At 53.3% G+C, this 16,017-nt stretch overlaps 1 protein-coding gene across 3 annotated transcripts; it reads left to right on the plus strand.

Annotated features, from left to right (window-relative positions):
• Nucleotides 1-14,703, plus strand: ERGIC3 (ERGIC and golgi 3). Of its 3 annotated transcripts, XM_045885677.3 has the most exons (13): nucleotides 1-159; nucleotides 298-368; nucleotides 474-561; nucleotides 775-894; nucleotides 6,576-6,669; nucleotides 7,468-7,633; nucleotides 7,767-7,824; nucleotides 11,882-11,913; nucleotides 13,151-13,247; nucleotides 13,325-13,389; nucleotides 14,022-14,158; nucleotides 14,238-14,293; nucleotides 14,485-14,703. In XM_045885677.3, the coding sequence occupies exons 1-13, from the start codon at nucleotides 72-74 to the stop codon at nucleotides 14,562-14,564; spliced, it is 1,152 nt and encodes a 383-aa protein (XP_045741633.1). In that variant the 5' UTR covers nucleotides 1-71; the 3' UTR covers nucleotides 14,565-14,703. The 3 variants fall into 3 exon arrangements, 2 of the variants coding, with proteins under 2 accessions (XP_045741633.1, XP_064429156.1); XR_010405827.1 differs by lacking the exon at nucleotides 11,882-11,913; XM_064573086.1 differs by lacking the exon at nucleotides 298-368 and having other exon boundaries at nucleotides 29-159.
• Nucleotides 14,704-16,017: the final 1,314 nt, after the last annotated feature.

Genomic DNA, 16,017 nt, shown 5'->3' on the forward strand with positions numbered 1-16,017 from the left:
CTCAAGCTCCGAGCCGGAAGCAGGAGGCTGCAGGGGCGGGCCGGCTGGCGTCCCCTTTCCGGCTGGTCCCCATGGAGGCGCTGGGGAAGCTCAAGCAGTTCGATGCCTACCCCAAGACTCTGGAGGACTTCCGGGTCAAGACCTGCGGGGGCGCCACGGGTAGGCCGCGGCGGGGCCGGGGTCGCGGGGACATGGGTGTCCGAGAGCTTGGCTGGGGCGCCTTGACCCTGCCGGGCCTACGGAGGGCTTGAGAGAGTGGAGCAGAGGCCCTTCTGACCCTCGCTCCCTTCCCCGCAGTGACCATTGTCAGTGGCCTTCTCATGCTGCTACTGTTTCTGTCCGAGCTGCAGTATTACCTCACCACTGAGGTAAGGGGCGGAGCCTAGTATGTGGGCGGGGCTCGGCATTCTAGGGATGGGAGTGGGGAATGAGAGGCATAGGGCCCAGGTCTTACTGAGGTGGTGCTGCTCCAGGTGCATCCTGAACTCTACGTGGACAAGTCACGGGGAGATAAACTGAAGATCAACATCGACGTATTTTTTCCGCACATGCCTTGTGCCTGTGAGTACCCACTAAGGGTGGGAGTTGCAGGTTCTCAGGTGGGCTTCCAGATTCACACCTCCAGCCTTAGGTTCTGGCCGGACCCCAGGACAGCCTCTTTCCCCTAGTCCACTGCTGCCCCCAGACAATCCCAGCATCCCCTCACCCTCCAAAACCCAGATTCTCCCCTTGCCCGTAGGTTCCCAGTACCTTACCCTGACTTCCTGCTTCCAGATCTGAGCATCGATGCCATGGATGTGGCTGGGGAGCAGCAGCTGGATGTGGAACACAACCTGTTTAAGCAACGGCTCGATAAGGATGGCATCCCCGTGAGCTCAGAGGCGGAGCGTCATGGTAACTGTGGGGAGGAGGCCAGATCTCAGATCCCAGAGCTGGACATGCCCAAGCCCTTCCTTCTGGCAAGTGGGATGTGGCTGGCCAAATGACAAATGAAGCAGCTAAGACCCAGAGAAGTCAAGTAGCTTGCTTAGGGTCCCCCAGTTATTAAGAATCAGAGTGGCCTGAAATCCAGGCTTCTGGCCTATGTATTGAGTAGAGTACTCTAGTTGGCTATCATTCTCAGAGGTCTCCAATCCCTGCTTCTCACAGATGAGTAATAGAAGTTTGAGGATGGGACTTATGTGCTCTTGCCTTGGTAGAACTCCTCTAGATGGACCCACATTTCTCTGGATGTTTGCTTCCCCGTCCCGTTAGCTGAATTCAGCCCTAGTGCTCTTCCCCTTTGGAATGCAGGGTGGCTTAAGGTTAAGAGTTTACATTCTTGAGTTAGATTGCCTGAATTCAGATGTAACTGTGTCTCTTGCAGTCTACGACCTCAGCTATAGAGTGGTGATAAACAGTAGTACCCACCACATGGAATTACAGGATCAAATGAAGTCTTATGTGTATGATGCCTGGTACAGAGTGGCTGTTCACCCTAACTCCGTTTCCTGTCCCTAGGCGGCCTCCCAGTGCTTACATTAACTGTTTCCCACCATAGCAAAACCCTCCTCAAAGCTATGATTTCTCACACCTTAGAGATTGCTGTTTTCTGAGCTTTATCAGTTGTTTGTTCAACAGCTGTATGTTGAACACCAGTAAAACCAGAGAATTTGCTGTAGGATTGGATATAGGGTATAAGAGAGCAGAGTCAAGGTTGATTCCAAGGTTTTGGGCCTGAGCAAATAAATGACTTGCGATAGGCATGACTAGAGAGGAGAAAGAGGATTTGTGTGTGAGAGAGACAGGGGAATATTATATATTTGCTGCTGTGTAATAGATTATTCTCAAAATTAGTGGCTTAATAGAACAAAAATTTTTTTTCAGTTTCTGTGAGTTAGGAATTCAAGAGTGGTGTGGTTGGGTAGTTCTGGCTTAGGGTCTCTCATGAGACTGCAGTCAAGCTGTTGGCTGAGGCTGCAGTCATCTGAAGGCTTGACTGGAGCTGGAGGATCTGCTTCTAAGATAGCTCACACGTATGGCTGTTGGCAGGATGCCTCAGTGCCTTCACCACATGGGCCTCTCAGTAGAGCTGCTTGAGTGTCCTCACAGCATGGCATCTGGCTTCTCCCTGTGCATGTGATCTGGGAGAACACAAGGTAGAAACTACAGCATCTTTTATGACCTAGCCTCAGAAGTTGGACACCATCATTTCTGCATTATACAAGTGGTTACACAGATCAGCCCTATTCATTATGGGAGGTGGGGACTACATAAGGATGTGAATACCAGGAGGTGGTGATCACTGGGGACTTGGGGACTCGTCCCATAAGGAAGGATGAGGATTGGGAAATAGATCTCAGGTTTGAGGCATGTTAAAACTTGGAATGCCCATTTTATACCCTAATGATGTTAAGGAGGCAGTTAGATGTACCAGTCTAGACATTAGAGAAGGACTGGAGATATAAATGTAGAAGTTATCAGCATGCAGATGGCATTAAAGCCATTGGACTAAAAGGGAAAACCTAGGGAGTAAATGTAAGAGGAGAGGTCTAGGAACTATACCCTGAGCTCCTCCAATATTTAGAAGTCAGGAAATGAGGATCCAGGAAGGAAGATTGAGAACCATTAAGGTAGAAGAGAAACGAGAGATGATGCAAAAGCCAAGTGGAGGAAGAGTTTCAAGAAGAGAGAGTGAGCAACTGTCAAAAGCCACTGATGGTCCTGTAAAATGAGTAAGAGTTGACCATTGCAACTGGCAACATGGAGGCCACTGGGGACTTTACAAAATAGTTTCGATACTGTTGAGGATGAAAATCTGATTAAAGAACAGAAAAAGAAAGAGAGACATTGAGTGAAAATAATGCTTTCAGGTGTTTTGCCATAAGAGAGAGCAGAGAAGGGGGGTGAGGGCTGGCGGAGAATGCAGGTGGTGTGGTGGATTTGGTGGGGAGATTAAGTGGGCTCGGTTGCTTTTCTGTTCTTTGTGGAAATTGAAAGCAGGGTCATTAGCTAAGAGTGAAGAAAGGGAAGGGGATTTTGGGAGCCTAAGATGAGAGGAAAAGCTATAAATTAGTCATCTCAGGGGGCACCTGGCCTGGGTGGCTCAGTTGGTCAAGCATCTGCCTTCGGCTCAGGTCATGATCCCGGGGTCCTGGGATCGAGTCCCGCATGGGGCTCTCTGCTCGGCGGGGAGTCTGCTTCTCCCTCTGACCCTCCCCCCTCTCATGCTCTCTCTCTCTGTAATAAATAAATAAAATCTTTAAAAAAAAATTTTTTTTTTTAGTAAGTCATCTCAGAGAATAGGAAAGTGAGCTGATTGGTGAAATGAAGTAGGATTGCCAGTCTTAAGGGAGGCACAGGCAAGAAGTAGGCACAGGGAGTTGAATTTAACCAGGGTTTGGGTTTTGCTAGGCTTGCACAACAAAGAGAGCGAGGAATAGATGGGTTCTGGTTATGTGCAAGAGAATAATTAAAGCAGTGGACCGTGGAATTTATTTTCCAGCTTTGTCAAGATATAATTGAAATATAACATTATGGGGGCGCCTGGGTGGTTCAGTTGGTTAAGCATCCAACTCTTGGTCTTAGCTCAGGCCTTTATCTCAGGGTTGTGGGTTCAGGTCCCACGTTGGGCTCCATGCTGGATGTGGAGCCTACTTTAAAAAAAAAGAAAGTAGAACATTGTGTAAATTTAAGGTGTATATGTGATTCGATTACATATGTGTTAGGAAATGATTACCACAATATGGTTAGCTAACAGATCCATCACTTCACATACTTACCTTGTGTGTGTGTGGGAGAACATTTAAGATCTACTCTCTTAGCGACTTTCAAGTATACAATACAGTATTGTTAACTATAGTTACCATCCTATATATTAGATCCCAGAACTTACTCATAACTGGAAGTTTGTACGCTTTGACCAACATCTCCCCATTTCCCCCACCTCCCAGCCCTTGGCAACCACCATTCTATTCTCTGTTTCTATGAGTTAGGCTTTTTTAGATTCCACATATAAGTGAGATCATAGAGTTGTCTTTCTCTGACTTATTTTACTTAGCATAATGTCCTCAAGGTTTATCCATGTTGTTGCAAATAAAGGATTTCCTTCTTTTTACGGCTGAATGATACTCCATTATGTATATATACACCGTATTTTCTTTATCCATTCATGTGTTGACGGACACTTAGATTGTTTCCATGTCTTGGCTTGTAAGTAATGCTGCAAAGAATATGGGACTGCAGATACCTATACGAGATGCGATTTTTTTTTGGTGAGGGGGATATATACCCAGAAGTGGGATTGCTAGAACATATGGTAGTTCTCTTTTTAATTTTTCAAGGAACTTCCATACTGTTCCATAGTGGCTGCACCAATTTACATTCCCACCAACAGTGCACAAGGGTTCTCTTTTCTCGACATCTTTGTCAATACTAGTTATTTCTTTTTTTTTTTTTTAAAGATTTTATTTATTTATTTGACAGAGAAAGACACAGCGAGAGAGGGAACACAAGCAGGGGGAGTGGGAGAGGGAGAAGTAGACTCCCTGCCGAGCAGGGAGCCCGATGTGGGACTCGATCCAGGGACTCCAGGATCATGACCTGAGCCGAAGGCAGTCGCTTAACCAACTGAGCCACCCAGGCGCCCAGTACTAGTTATTTCTTGTTCATTTTTTTTTTAAGTAGGCCCTACACCTAATGTAGGATCAAATTCACAACCCCGAGATCAAGAGTTACATTCTCTACTGACTGAGTCAGCCAGGCACCCCAATACTAGTTATTTCTTGTTTGTACTTATTTATTTCTGAATGGTAATAGCCATTCTAACAGGTGTGAGGTGATAGGGTTTTGATTTGCATTTCCCTGATGATTAATGATGTTGAGCTCTTTTCCATTTACCTGTTGGTCATTTGTATGTGTTCTTTTGAAAAATGTTTATTTAGGTCCTTTGTCCATTTTTAATTAGATCGTTTGCATGTTTTGTTTGTTTTGCTATTGAGTTGTATGAGTTACTTACATATTTTGGCTGTTAACCCCTTATCAGACATATTATTTGTATTTTCTTGTATTCCATAGGTTGCCCTGTCATTTTGTTAATTGTTCCTTTTGCTGTGCCGAAGCCTTTTATTGTGATGTAGTCCCACTTGTTTATTTTTGCTTTTGTTGCCTATACTTCTGGTGTCATAACCAAAAAACTGTTGCCAAGACCAATGTCAGGGAGCTCTTTCCTTATTTTCTTTTAGGAGTTTTACAGAATTAAGTCTTACATTTAAGTCTTTAATCATTTTGAGTTAATTTGGGTGAGTTGTGTAAGCTAGGGGTCCACTTTCATTTTTTGCATATGAATATCCAGTTTTCCCAGCAGCATTTATTGAAGACCGACAGTCCCTTCCCCATTTGGACCATGGAACTTAAATAAGGAGGGAAGCGAGGGCATGAGGGAGTGATAGTGTTAGTGTTGTCAAAGAATTGGTGGTTTCTGGGTACCAGAGGTATTTCCCAGATGAGCTGGGAAAATAAGGATAAGTACTCGAGATTGGGACACTCGAAAGTGTGGAAGGTTTGTGGTCATTGGAAATAAGGTCTAGGAGTGCGTGTGGAAATGAAGTGGGATGAGGCTGAGATGAGATGATAAAATACAACTGTGGGAAGACAGGAGGTCGGGGTATTAAATATTGAAGTCTGCGGTTAGGAGGAGGTAGTTACAGGCAGGGAATTGGGCGCGGAGAGAGAGGCCTGAGGTGTAGCTCCAAGGTGAGGGGGTTAAAGGCACACACTTTGGAACTGGGGCTGAAATCTGCTGCTTACTGTGTCGCATTGGACAGAGCCACTTCTCATCTCTGAGTCTCCGAGTCTTTGCAAGTATGATGTGGATAATAATAATCCCCGCCTTCCTAGGGTCCGCGTGCAGGTGAGAGACATTCTGTGCACAGTGACCTATAGTCAGCTAACATTTAGCATTTGCAGTTATTGTTTCATTACTAGTACTTTTATTTTATTTTATTTTATTTTTTAAAGATTTTATTTATTTATTTGAGAGAGAGAGAATGAGAGAGAGCAAGCACATGAGAGGGGGGAGGGTCAGAGGGAGAAGCAGACTCCCTGCCGAGCAGGGAGCCTGATGCGGGACTCGATCCAGGGACTCCAGGATCATGACCTGAGCCGAAGGCAGTCGCTTAACCAACTGAGCCACCCAGGCGCCCCTACTAGTACTTTTATTTAGAGAAATAATAGATGTGTGGAAGTGCTTAGCGCCTGACACATAGTGTGCACCACATAAATATTGGCTATTTTTTTTAAGATTTTATTGGAGAGAGAGAGAACGAGTGAGGGGGAGGGACAGAGAGAGAGGGACAAGCAGACTCCCCACTGAGCAAGGATCCTGATGCGGGGCTCGATCCCAAGACCCTGGGATCATGACCTGAGCCAAAGGCAGATGCTTAACCAACTGAGCCACCCAGGCGTCCCAGTATGAGCTATTATTATAGCTTTTATTATTCCCAGGCCACAGGCCAAAGGGCCTGTGAGGGGGCCAGGGGTGCAGATTTCACTCTCTCTGCTCCTAGCTGATGCCCCTGCCTCTGTCCTCCCCTTAGAGCTCGGGAAGGTGGAGGTAAAGGTGTTTGACCCTGACTCCCTGGACCCTGATCGCTGTGAGAGTTGTTACGGTGCCGAGACAGAAGACATCAGGTGAGCCGAGCCAGGGGGCTGGGTGGGGGGCTCCCGCCGGGCACTCTGTGTCAGCCATCCTCAGCCTGTGTCGGACTCCGCAGCAGGTGGGTGAAGTTGGACCAAGAGTTGAGTGGGGATGGGGTGCGTGCCTCAGTCACTGCTCCTGCTGCAAGTGACTGGGGCTCTGTGGCCAGGCCCTGCGTGGGGCCACAGCGGGGGGCGAGGCTGGAGTGGTGCCCGCTCTGGTTCAGAAGTGGCCTCTGGAGTCCAGCTGCCTGGGTTCCACCCCTGTGTCCTTGGGCAAAGCCACATAACCTGTCTGGTGAAGGGGGTGATGGGAACATGTTTCCCGTAAACAGGCACATCAGGATTAGATGTATCCTGTATAAAAAGCACTGAGATTGAAGGCCCAGCCCCGCTAATTAGGCCTGTGATATGTGGCCACTGCTCTTATATTCCTCGGGCCCTGGCCCCTGAGAAGCTGATTCGGCGGGTCTAGGGTAGGGCCTGGGGATACCTATTTAATATTTTTTGCACTGTGTAAAATATGCGTAACTTTTAAAGCTTACCGTTTTAACCGTTTTCTCGTGTACCATTCAGTGTTGTGCAGCCGTCACTGCTCTCTGTCATCCCAAACGGAAGGGAAATACGTATTTTTAAGTCCTGCTGCCTCTGAGGGAATGGAGTTTGGGAACAGTTGGTGGCCAGGGATGAGGCCGGCAGAGGCTTCGTTAGTGGACAGAACTGCTCTGTCCCTAAGCTGCGAGCTCTGGGTCCGTGCTGTGTTGCTCTCGCCCCGCACCCCCTCTCCCGCAGGTGCTGTAACACCTGTGAGGATGTGAGGGAGGCCTACCGCCGCCGGGGCTGGGCCTTCAAGAACCCAGACACTATTGAGCAGTGCCGGCGAGAAGGCTTCAGCCAGAAGATGCAGGAGCAGAAGAACGAAGGCTGCCAAGTATACGGCTTCTTAGAAGTCAACAAGGTACGGGAGGGACTGAGGCGAGCAGGAGCAGCACCGCTCCACGGTGAACCGAGGGCCCACTCAGGCCCTCAGGAGACCAGAGGAAGGGGAAGGGGGGAGACGGCTGGAGAATGAGACGGAATATCCCCTACAGGTGGCCGGAAACTTCCACTTTGCTCCCGGGAAGAGCTTCCAGCAGTCCCACGTGCACGGTGAGTGGGCCTGCGTCCGCCAGGGAGTTTTAGACCCCGGGTGCCCTGGCGAGTTTGAGCGCCCCTCCACCTGCCCAGGGGAGCCCCCCATCTCGGGGCAGCAGTTCGGTCCGGGGTTCAGAGCATGGGCTGGGGAGCCAGACTGCCTGGGTTCAGAGTTCAGTGTCACACCTTACTGGCTGTGTGGAACTTGGAGGAACTCTCTTAATCTTTTTGGGCTCGTTTCCTCCTTTGTGAAATGGAGAGGCTAGTCCTTCTGTCCCAGGGTGCTCGTGCAGGTGAAGCCCGCAGCACAGAGCCCGGCTGTCTAATAGGTGAGCCGCATGGGAGGCTCTGGGGTCAGCAGAGCTGGTTTGGAACACAGGTTCGGCCCCTCCTGAGTTGTGTCAGATTTGGGGACTTTGAACCCCCACTCAGTTTCTTCTCCTGTAAAATGGGGCTGCAGATGCTAGGACCTCCCTCACACAGTTGTTCCCAGGGATGAATAGATGGGATTTATTTTCATCCATGTATTCATTCACGCATCCGCTAGATATTTAGTAGTCCCTGCGTGCCCTCTTCTAGTCTGGATGCTAACAGTACAGCACCGAGCAAAACAGAGTCCTTGTCCTCAGCGTTCTAGTAAAGAAGCAGACCGTAAACAAGTATGTAAAATATATGGACTACCAGATGCTATTAAGTACCACGAACCCAAGAAAGGCAGGATAAAGATGACAGAGGCGAAGGGCTCTGGAGAGATGGTACGTGTGTGCTGTTGGGTATTGGGCAGGCGGGGAAGGCCTGATGGAGCAGCATTTAAGTAAAGACCTGAAGAAGGTGAAGGAGCTGGCCAGAAGGGTGTCGTCCGGGCGAAGGGTTTGAAGCAGAGAGAAGAGCAAATGCAAATCTCTGAGCCGAGAATGGGCTTGGCGAGTTGGAGGTGCGGTAAGAAAGCGGGGGGCTGGAGCACAGCGAGCGAGGTGGTGTGGTTAGAGATAAGGTGAGCCAGGTAACTGGCTTGGGAGGGCACCACAGGGACAAGGACTCTTACTCTCCATGAGACACAAAGCCATCGTAGGGCTCTGAGGAGGTGCTACATGATGTGACTTGACTTTGCAGAGGTGGACAGTGCTCTGCTCCGTGGACAAGACGTGGGGGCAGGACAGAACCAGAGAAGCCAATGGGAGGCCATGGCCGTGATCCATCCGGGCACAGGATGGTGGGGGCCGGGCCAGAGTGGTGGCGGAGGGGCAAGCAGGGATTGCTGATGTTTGAGGGTAATGCTGATGGGCAAGGTCAAGGACGACTTGGACGTTTTGTGGCTTAGGAGTGAGAAGGATGAAGTTGCCATTTAGGGAGAGGAGAAGAATCAGATGAACGGGTTTAGATGGCTGGACCAATAAAGCAGGAATTCGGCATCTGACATGTTCTGACCGGTGGGCTCTGGGTGTCCTTTTAGACAGCCTAGATGCAAATAAGCAGCTGGCTGTTGGATCTGGAGGTCAGGGGAGAGGTCTGGCCCCGAGATGCATATGTGGGCGTCCTCGGATATGTAAAACCGTGGAACGGGATGACGTCGCCCTGGAGGTGAGGGTGGGCAGGGAGGAGGAGAGCCCCACCGTCAGAGGACATGGGCGTCGGGAGAAAGCGGCGCTCGTCAGACGAGAAGCCAGCCGAGAGGTGGTGTCCTGAATGCCCGGGGAGGGAGGCGTTTCCAAACCCAGACCAGATGTTTCTGAGCGTGGGGTAAGAGTTGCCCATCGGGTGTATGACCTTGACAGCCGTTTCCGTGGAGCGATAGGGAGCACCCACTGCGGGCTCAGGAAGGAAAGGGAGAAGAGTTGGAGCCAGTGAGTAAGGACCGCTCTTCTGTGGAGTTTGCTCGAAAGGGAGGAGAATGGGCTGGAGCTGGAGGGAAAGTTTGGACTCAAGGCGGTGGGTTGCAAGATGTGTGAGGTAGCAGCTGGTTTTATGCGGAGGGGACAGTCCGCTGCAGAGCTGGCCAGTCATGCTCCGGGGCGGGTGGGACCGTTGCTGGAGTGAGGGCCTTGAGAAGGAAGAAGACAGAACTGAGTGCCCTAGGAGTGTAGAAAGCCCAAACTTGGCGAAAGGCAGGTGAGTCGGGACAGGTAGGATGGCAGCTGGGTGATGGGGAGATCATCGGGAAGGGCGACAGGGTTGTGGAGGAGAGAGCTGCGCCAGAGGCTAGAGCCGTTCAGTACAGGCGCGGAAGGGCCAACCTGCGCTTCTGTGGGCTCTCGAAGTGACTGAGACAAGTAGGGAGAGTGGCGTCGTCTGCCACGAGCTGCAAAGCTGGGGACTTTTAGGGCGGCTCTAGGGGCCGTGGTCTGGAAGTGGCATTAAGGAGCAAGGCCTCACTTCAGGCCATGGAGGAGGCTAAGTGTGGGGGAGAAATTGTCACCCTGAGGGGGCTGCGGGGAAAAGTACCTTCGAGGGAGGGCCCGGCCGCGGTTGGAACGAGACGGTGAGTGGCATGTGTAGGGGCGGAAGATGTAGGGGTTTCACTGATGAGTAACAGGGGCCCCTGGGAGGGTCTGGGAGGGATAGGAGTCAGGATCATATTCGGGGATGTACGGAGCCACAGTGTGACCGGAGTCCAGGGGGGAGAGATGAGCTGGCGGTCCTGAGCTGCCCAGGGACTGAGGTGAGCAGGAGCAGCGGCCGGCTAGAGGTGGCCCTGCTGGTCTGGAAGGCGGCGTGCAGGGCTGAGACTGATTGCTGGGCCGGGGCAGGAGGTGGGTCCCGAGCCCCCTCTTCTGGAGGGGCCAGGGGAAGGGTGGTCTCACGGGGATGGTGGGAGACGGTCAGTGCCGAGCTGTTGGCACGGGCCCTGGTGCAGTAGGAGGTCTGGTGGCCCCCGCAGCTGCTCTGTTCCTCCACCTGGGCAGGCAGAGCAAAGGTGCTCTGTATCCCGAGAGGATGTTCAGAACACAAAGCTACAGTTGCCTGAGGCCAGAGATCTGGCTGAATGGAAGGTCTGGGAGCTGGTTTCTGACATCTTTGTGGCTTGGGGCGGGGGGGGGGGGGGGGGGCGCGGATTATAAAGTTTACCTCGTACTTTTCCATCTTAGATCCTATCTGGTCCTCAGGACAGCCCTTTGTAGAAATCACTGAGGCCCAGAGAGGGCAAGTAACTTGCCCAAGGTCACACAGCTTAGGGAAGTGGCTTATTGGGCTCTAAATCTTTTATTCTTCCTAGGCCACCATACTTCTGCCCCCAAGAACCCTTGCATTCCTCCCTGGCCAGGGAAGAGTTCCCCTAGGGGCGGGGACCGGGAGGAGGCTTGTTAGCTGGGTCCAGACCCTGCTGCTGAGGCAGGAATATTCCAGCCTTCCTTTCTACCGTGTGTCTTACTCCGTAGTTCTCGTTGTGAAGCTCTCAATCTTTTTTTTCTTCCTCCCTTCTCTCTCCTGCCCTCCCCCATGCTGCAGTCCATGCTGTGGAGAGTAAGTGGCCCTGCCCCCAGGGAGGCCAAGCCTCCGCTTCTGGGGCAGTCTACCCCCCCCAGGACGGGGGGGAAGTTTGGATGGTCCTGGGATTGGGGTCTTACTTTTCAGGTAGGGTTCCTTGAAGCAGGAGAGATCAGGGCCAGAGGGCAGGAAGCACTGGTTCTGGAATAGACGGTACAGGGTACCCATGGCATTTCCTTTGGGGGCTCTGAGGGTGCAGGGCACAGGGGTCAGGGAAGACCGCCTTCTCAGGGCCCACCTCACCTTGGGGCTCAGCGATTGGCCCTCACTGTATTTAGTGAGAGACCAGAGTCAGCGGGGTTTGTCTCCTGAGGTGCAAGCAGGGACTTGGTGGGAGTGGAAACCCGGGAGACGCCCGTGGAGGGCTCCCTATATGTGTCAGAAGGGAATCGGGGTCTGTGTTCTTAAGGCCCGAGGAGGGCGTAGACACACACAGGCCCAAGGCGGGACTGACAGGGGGGATGAAGGGTCATAGGAGCTGGGCAGTCACACTCCAAGAGGGGTGAGGAGGCCTGAGCAAGGACGCTCAGGGAGCCAGGAGGCCAGTCCCTCTCCACCTGGTGACATCTTCTCCCTTCTCTCCTAGTCCATGACTTGCAGAGCTTCGGCCTCGACAACGTACGTACCAGCCGGAAGCCATGCAGGGCGGATGGGCGTGGGAGATGGTTGCTACCTTCGTGTCTCTGTAGGGATGTCCTGGGTTGGGGGAGCAGATAAAAATTCTTTTATTCTTTTTTTTTTTTTAATTTTTTTGACAGAGGGGGAGAGTACAAGCAGGGGGAGCGGCAGGCAGAGGGAGAGGGAGAAGCAGGCTCCCCGGGAAGCAGGGAGCCCGATGCGGGGCTTGATCCCAGAACCCTGGGATCATGTCCTGAGCCAAAGGCAGACGCTTAACTGACTGAGCCACCCAGGCACCCCCAAAATATACCATATTCTGCCAGGGGATCAGTCTGAGGGTTAAGAAGTGAGGTTTGCACAGGCCGGAGATGGGGGACGGGGCTGGACCGGAGTGTCCTGGGCAGAGGGATCCTCCGGCCACGTCAGGAGGGAGTGGAGCACTTCTCAGAACCCACAGCGGCCGGTGTGGAGGAGGAGGCTGGAGAGGTTGGCTCGGACCGGACCAGACCTCACAAGCCTCAGGCTGAGCAGTGGTTGGGTCTCCCTCCTGTGGGCGGTGGAGGCTATTGACCCTTTAACCAGGGTCATGATGTAATCAGATTTGCATGTTTTTAAAAACCCCTCTAATGGCTGAGGCTAATAAAGACTGGAAAGGGGCGCCTGGGTGGCTCAGTTGGTTAAGAGACTGCCTTCGGCTCAGGTCATGATCCCGGGGTCCCTGGATGGAGCCCTGCCTCGGGCTTCCTGCTCAGCGGGGAGCCTGCTTCTCCCTCTGACCCTCTCTCCTCTCATGCTCTCTCTCTTAAATAAATAAATAAAATCTTAAAAAAATAATAAAAATAAAGACTGGAACAGGACAGGAGTCAGAGCCGGGACATCTGCCCGCCTCCCCCCACCCAGTCCAGGCTCCCCTTGCTTGAGACTTCCAGGCAGAGCGGACACCTGCCAGCCTGTCCGTGCCCAGCCTTTACTTGCTTTGTGCTTGGATGCGGCCAGAACCTCAAACTAGAGGCCCAGAGGCTGTGGACTCTGTGAGAAAGGAGTTCCCAGATGGGGTATGGGGGGGCCTGGGTTGGTCACATTCTCCCAGGCAGGACCTCTCCCCCTCTCCCCTGTCTCCACACATGCCCTCCCCAGACCTGGGCATCCCGTCTGCTGCTGTCCCGAGGACCTTTGATAGGGTGAGGCCTGGTGGGGCCTTGAGTGCTTGAGGCTCAGGTGCTGGTGTTGCTTGCAGATCAACATGACCCACCACATCCGGCACCTGTCATTCGGGGAGGACTACCCTGGCATTGTGAACCCCCTGGACCGCACCAACGTCACCGCACCCCAAGGTACCAGCCTGGGAGGTAGCCCCCAGCTGCCAAAGCCCTGCCCGGCACCCATGCCTGGTGCTCTCCTCTCCCTGCAGCCTCCATGATGTTCCAGTACTTCGTGAAGGTGGTACCCACAGTGTACATGAAGGTAGACGGGGAGGTGAGTCTGCAGGAGCTCAGGTATCAGAGTCCCTCTTGGTGCCAAGCACTTGAGTCCTGCCGACCTGGGAAGTGGGGTGCTGCTCTTATCCCCGTATGATGGATGACAAGCCGGGCGGGGGGTAGGTGATGTACCCTCACAGCCAGAGTGCAGGGCCCGGGCTGTCAGACTTGAAAGCACTCGCACTTTCTACTTGCCCTCACTGCCTCCATCCGTTCGTCTGGTGCTCACTGTCCCCGCGGTCTGCCCTGGGCTGGGGGCTAACCCTTCCCGGGTCCTCTCCTCCCCTTTCTGCTCTGGCCCGTGGAGCAGCATCTCGGCAGACAGGAAGTCAGGCCTGGCCTTGCCAGGAGCTCATGGTGCAGCCTTGGCGAGGCGTTTCCCATCCCTGAACCCGCGCTGAGAGGATCCGCCCCTTGTAGCCGGGATCCGGACCAGAAGCCGGGGCGGTGAGGCTGAGAGTGTGTCTGGGTGGCCCCCGGGCCTTGTGGTGTTCATTAGCAACCTGGGGCCTCATTTTCTCTCCCACACAGTCCGGGCGCTCCGGACAAGGGCAGAAGCAGGCGTAGGGCTGAGGGGGTTGGGAGCCAGGTCACAGCCTCGGCCCCGGCCCAGACTCCTTCCTGTCCCAGGTGCTGAGGACAAATCAGTTCTCTGTGACCAGACACGAGAAGGTCGCCAATGGGCTGATGGGCGACCAGGGGCTTCCCGGAGTCTTCGTGCTGTATGAGCTGTCGCCCATGATGGTGAAGCTGACAGAGAAGCACAGGTGAGGGTGGCGGAAGGGAGGGGCCCGGGATTGCGGGGAGGAGGGGTGCCGGCTGACCCCCGCCCCGTCCCTCCGCCAGGTCCTTCACGCACTTCCTGACGGGCGTGTGCGCCATCATCGGGGGCATGTTCACAGGTTAGAAGCTCCAGGGCGTCTGTCTGGGGCTGGGGCGGGGCGGGGCATGTGAAGCCCGGGCTCCCTGCCAGAGTTTTAGTTGGGGACGGAGGGGCACCTCAACGGCCAAGGGCAGATGCTGGCCTAGCCGGTTAGGGGACAGGGCTCTGGGGGCCAGCGGGGCCAGTGCCAGCCCTTGTGTCTCTCCCCAGTGGCTGGACTCATCGATTCACTCATCTACCACTCGGCTCGAGCCATCCAGAAGAAAATTGATCTCGGGAAGACAACGTAGTTGTCTCCTTCCCCCTCTGTTATTCTCTTCTTCTCGTGTTTCTCTTTGGCCCTGTGGTCATTCCCAGCCTCTTCCCCACCCCACCCCCACTCAGCGCCAGTCTCAGTGCAGGTTGATAAATCTGTTGATTGTGATAGTACTTGCTGGTCTCCATGTGCTTCTTGCGTCTGGCCAGAGCCTAGAAACAACCCCTCATCACAGCTACTTACTGAAGGCAGTCAGGACTGACAGATCGGGCCAGATGCCCTCTGGGAGCCCCACGTGGACATCCTCTGGCTCATAGGGCTGCATTCAAACCAGACGGATGTCCATCCCACAGCCCTGTCCTCAGTCCCTCTTCTGCGGTGGTCTTCGGGCCTTTTGGGTTCAGCACCAGGGCTGAGATGGACCTTTCCCGTATGAGCTTCCTGGAGCCACCATGGCCCTCAGGCTCATGATGGTCTGACCCCAGGGGTACTAGCCCTGGGTGCAGGCTGGGGCTTGCCACCTCTTCTGGGGCTTCTCCCTGCCACCCTGGGCTCAGTCTACTGAGAGGGGTCCAGCCAGGTCGTGTGCAATCTCCTAGGTGGAGGCAGAACTGGAAAATGGAAGGACGGCAGCAGTGGCCATTCTGGAGCAGGGCTAGCGTCAGACCCCCAGCTCTGGAGCTCATCAGGGCTTCCCATCACAGCCCTTAATATGTGCACAGAGCTAGGCCCAGGACCCCACCGCGCGGCAGCCCGGGGAAGCAGGGACGTTACGGCTGGTCAGTTCATCCGATCGTTTCTCAGGGAGTGTCTGGGTAAGACAGTAGTAGGGAGGGAAGTAGGACAGGAAGCGAAGTAGGACGATGAGAGCAAAATATCTAGAGGCAGAAAGACCTGAGCTTGAGCTCTGATGGGATCCCTCACGAGTTGTGTGACCTTGGCCAGGTCTCCTCTGTAAGTTGCAGATCAGATTGCCAGTTATAGTGAGCCTTGTTTTTTTGGTCAGCCAGAAACCACTCCTACTTGTCAAGAGTGTCCTGAATTTCCTCTAGGAACCTCCCTGTCTACCTTCTCAGCTTCTGTGTTAGGGAGGAGGTTTGATTTCCCACCCTAAGCTCCAGGGAGGCCCCAATCAGCATAGCCCACCCCCCACCCCACCCTCCCACCCCCAGTGACCCAGTGCGGGCCAGGCTCCTTCAGGACTAGGAAAGCTTTCTCCTGGATGTGAATGTGGGCAGACAGTGAGGTTGGTGCTGCCATCCTGCAGTTCTGAGGGCGGACCCTGTCTACAAATGAGCTAGCCCCCAGAGGGCAGCAGAGCTGAGCCCAGAGGCAGAGAACCAGTCCTAGTGACATCATCTGCACCCTGTGACAAGCTGCCAGCTAAACCCTGGGAATTGCAGCTATGCCGGCTCCCCAGAATCCCTTTTTGCTTAAGCCAGCTTGGGTTGGGATTTCTCTTTGCAACCGAAAGTGTGATGTGCTTA

The sequence above is a fragment of the Mirounga angustirostris genome, unplaced genomic scaffold, assembly GCF_029215605.1.
Source record: "Mirounga angustirostris isolate CCGP_5_RB_7025 unplaced genomic scaffold, mMirAng1.0.hap1 SCAF_10, whole genome shotgun sequence".
In the NCBI taxonomy this organism is placed as follows: Eukaryota; Metazoa; Chordata; class Mammalia; order Carnivora; family Phocidae; genus Mirounga; species Mirounga angustirostris.

What these genes read in the sequence shown, in the direction of transcription:
- ERGIC3 (XM_045885677.3), top strand. Translation starts at nt 72, where the DNA reads ATGGAGGCGCTGGGGAAGCTCAAGCAGTTCGATGCCTACCCCAAGACT. An exon ending in GCCGAGACAGAAGACATCAG is followed by an intron (nt 6,670 to 7,467) that starts GTGAGCCGAGCC and finishes CCTCTCCCGCAG; the next exon opens with GTGCTGTAACACCTGTGAGG. An exon ending in CCAGCAGTCCCACGTGCACG is followed by an intron (nt 7,825 to 11,881) that starts GTGAGTGGGCCT and finishes CTTCTCTCCTAG; the next exon opens with TCCATGACTTGCAGAGCTTC.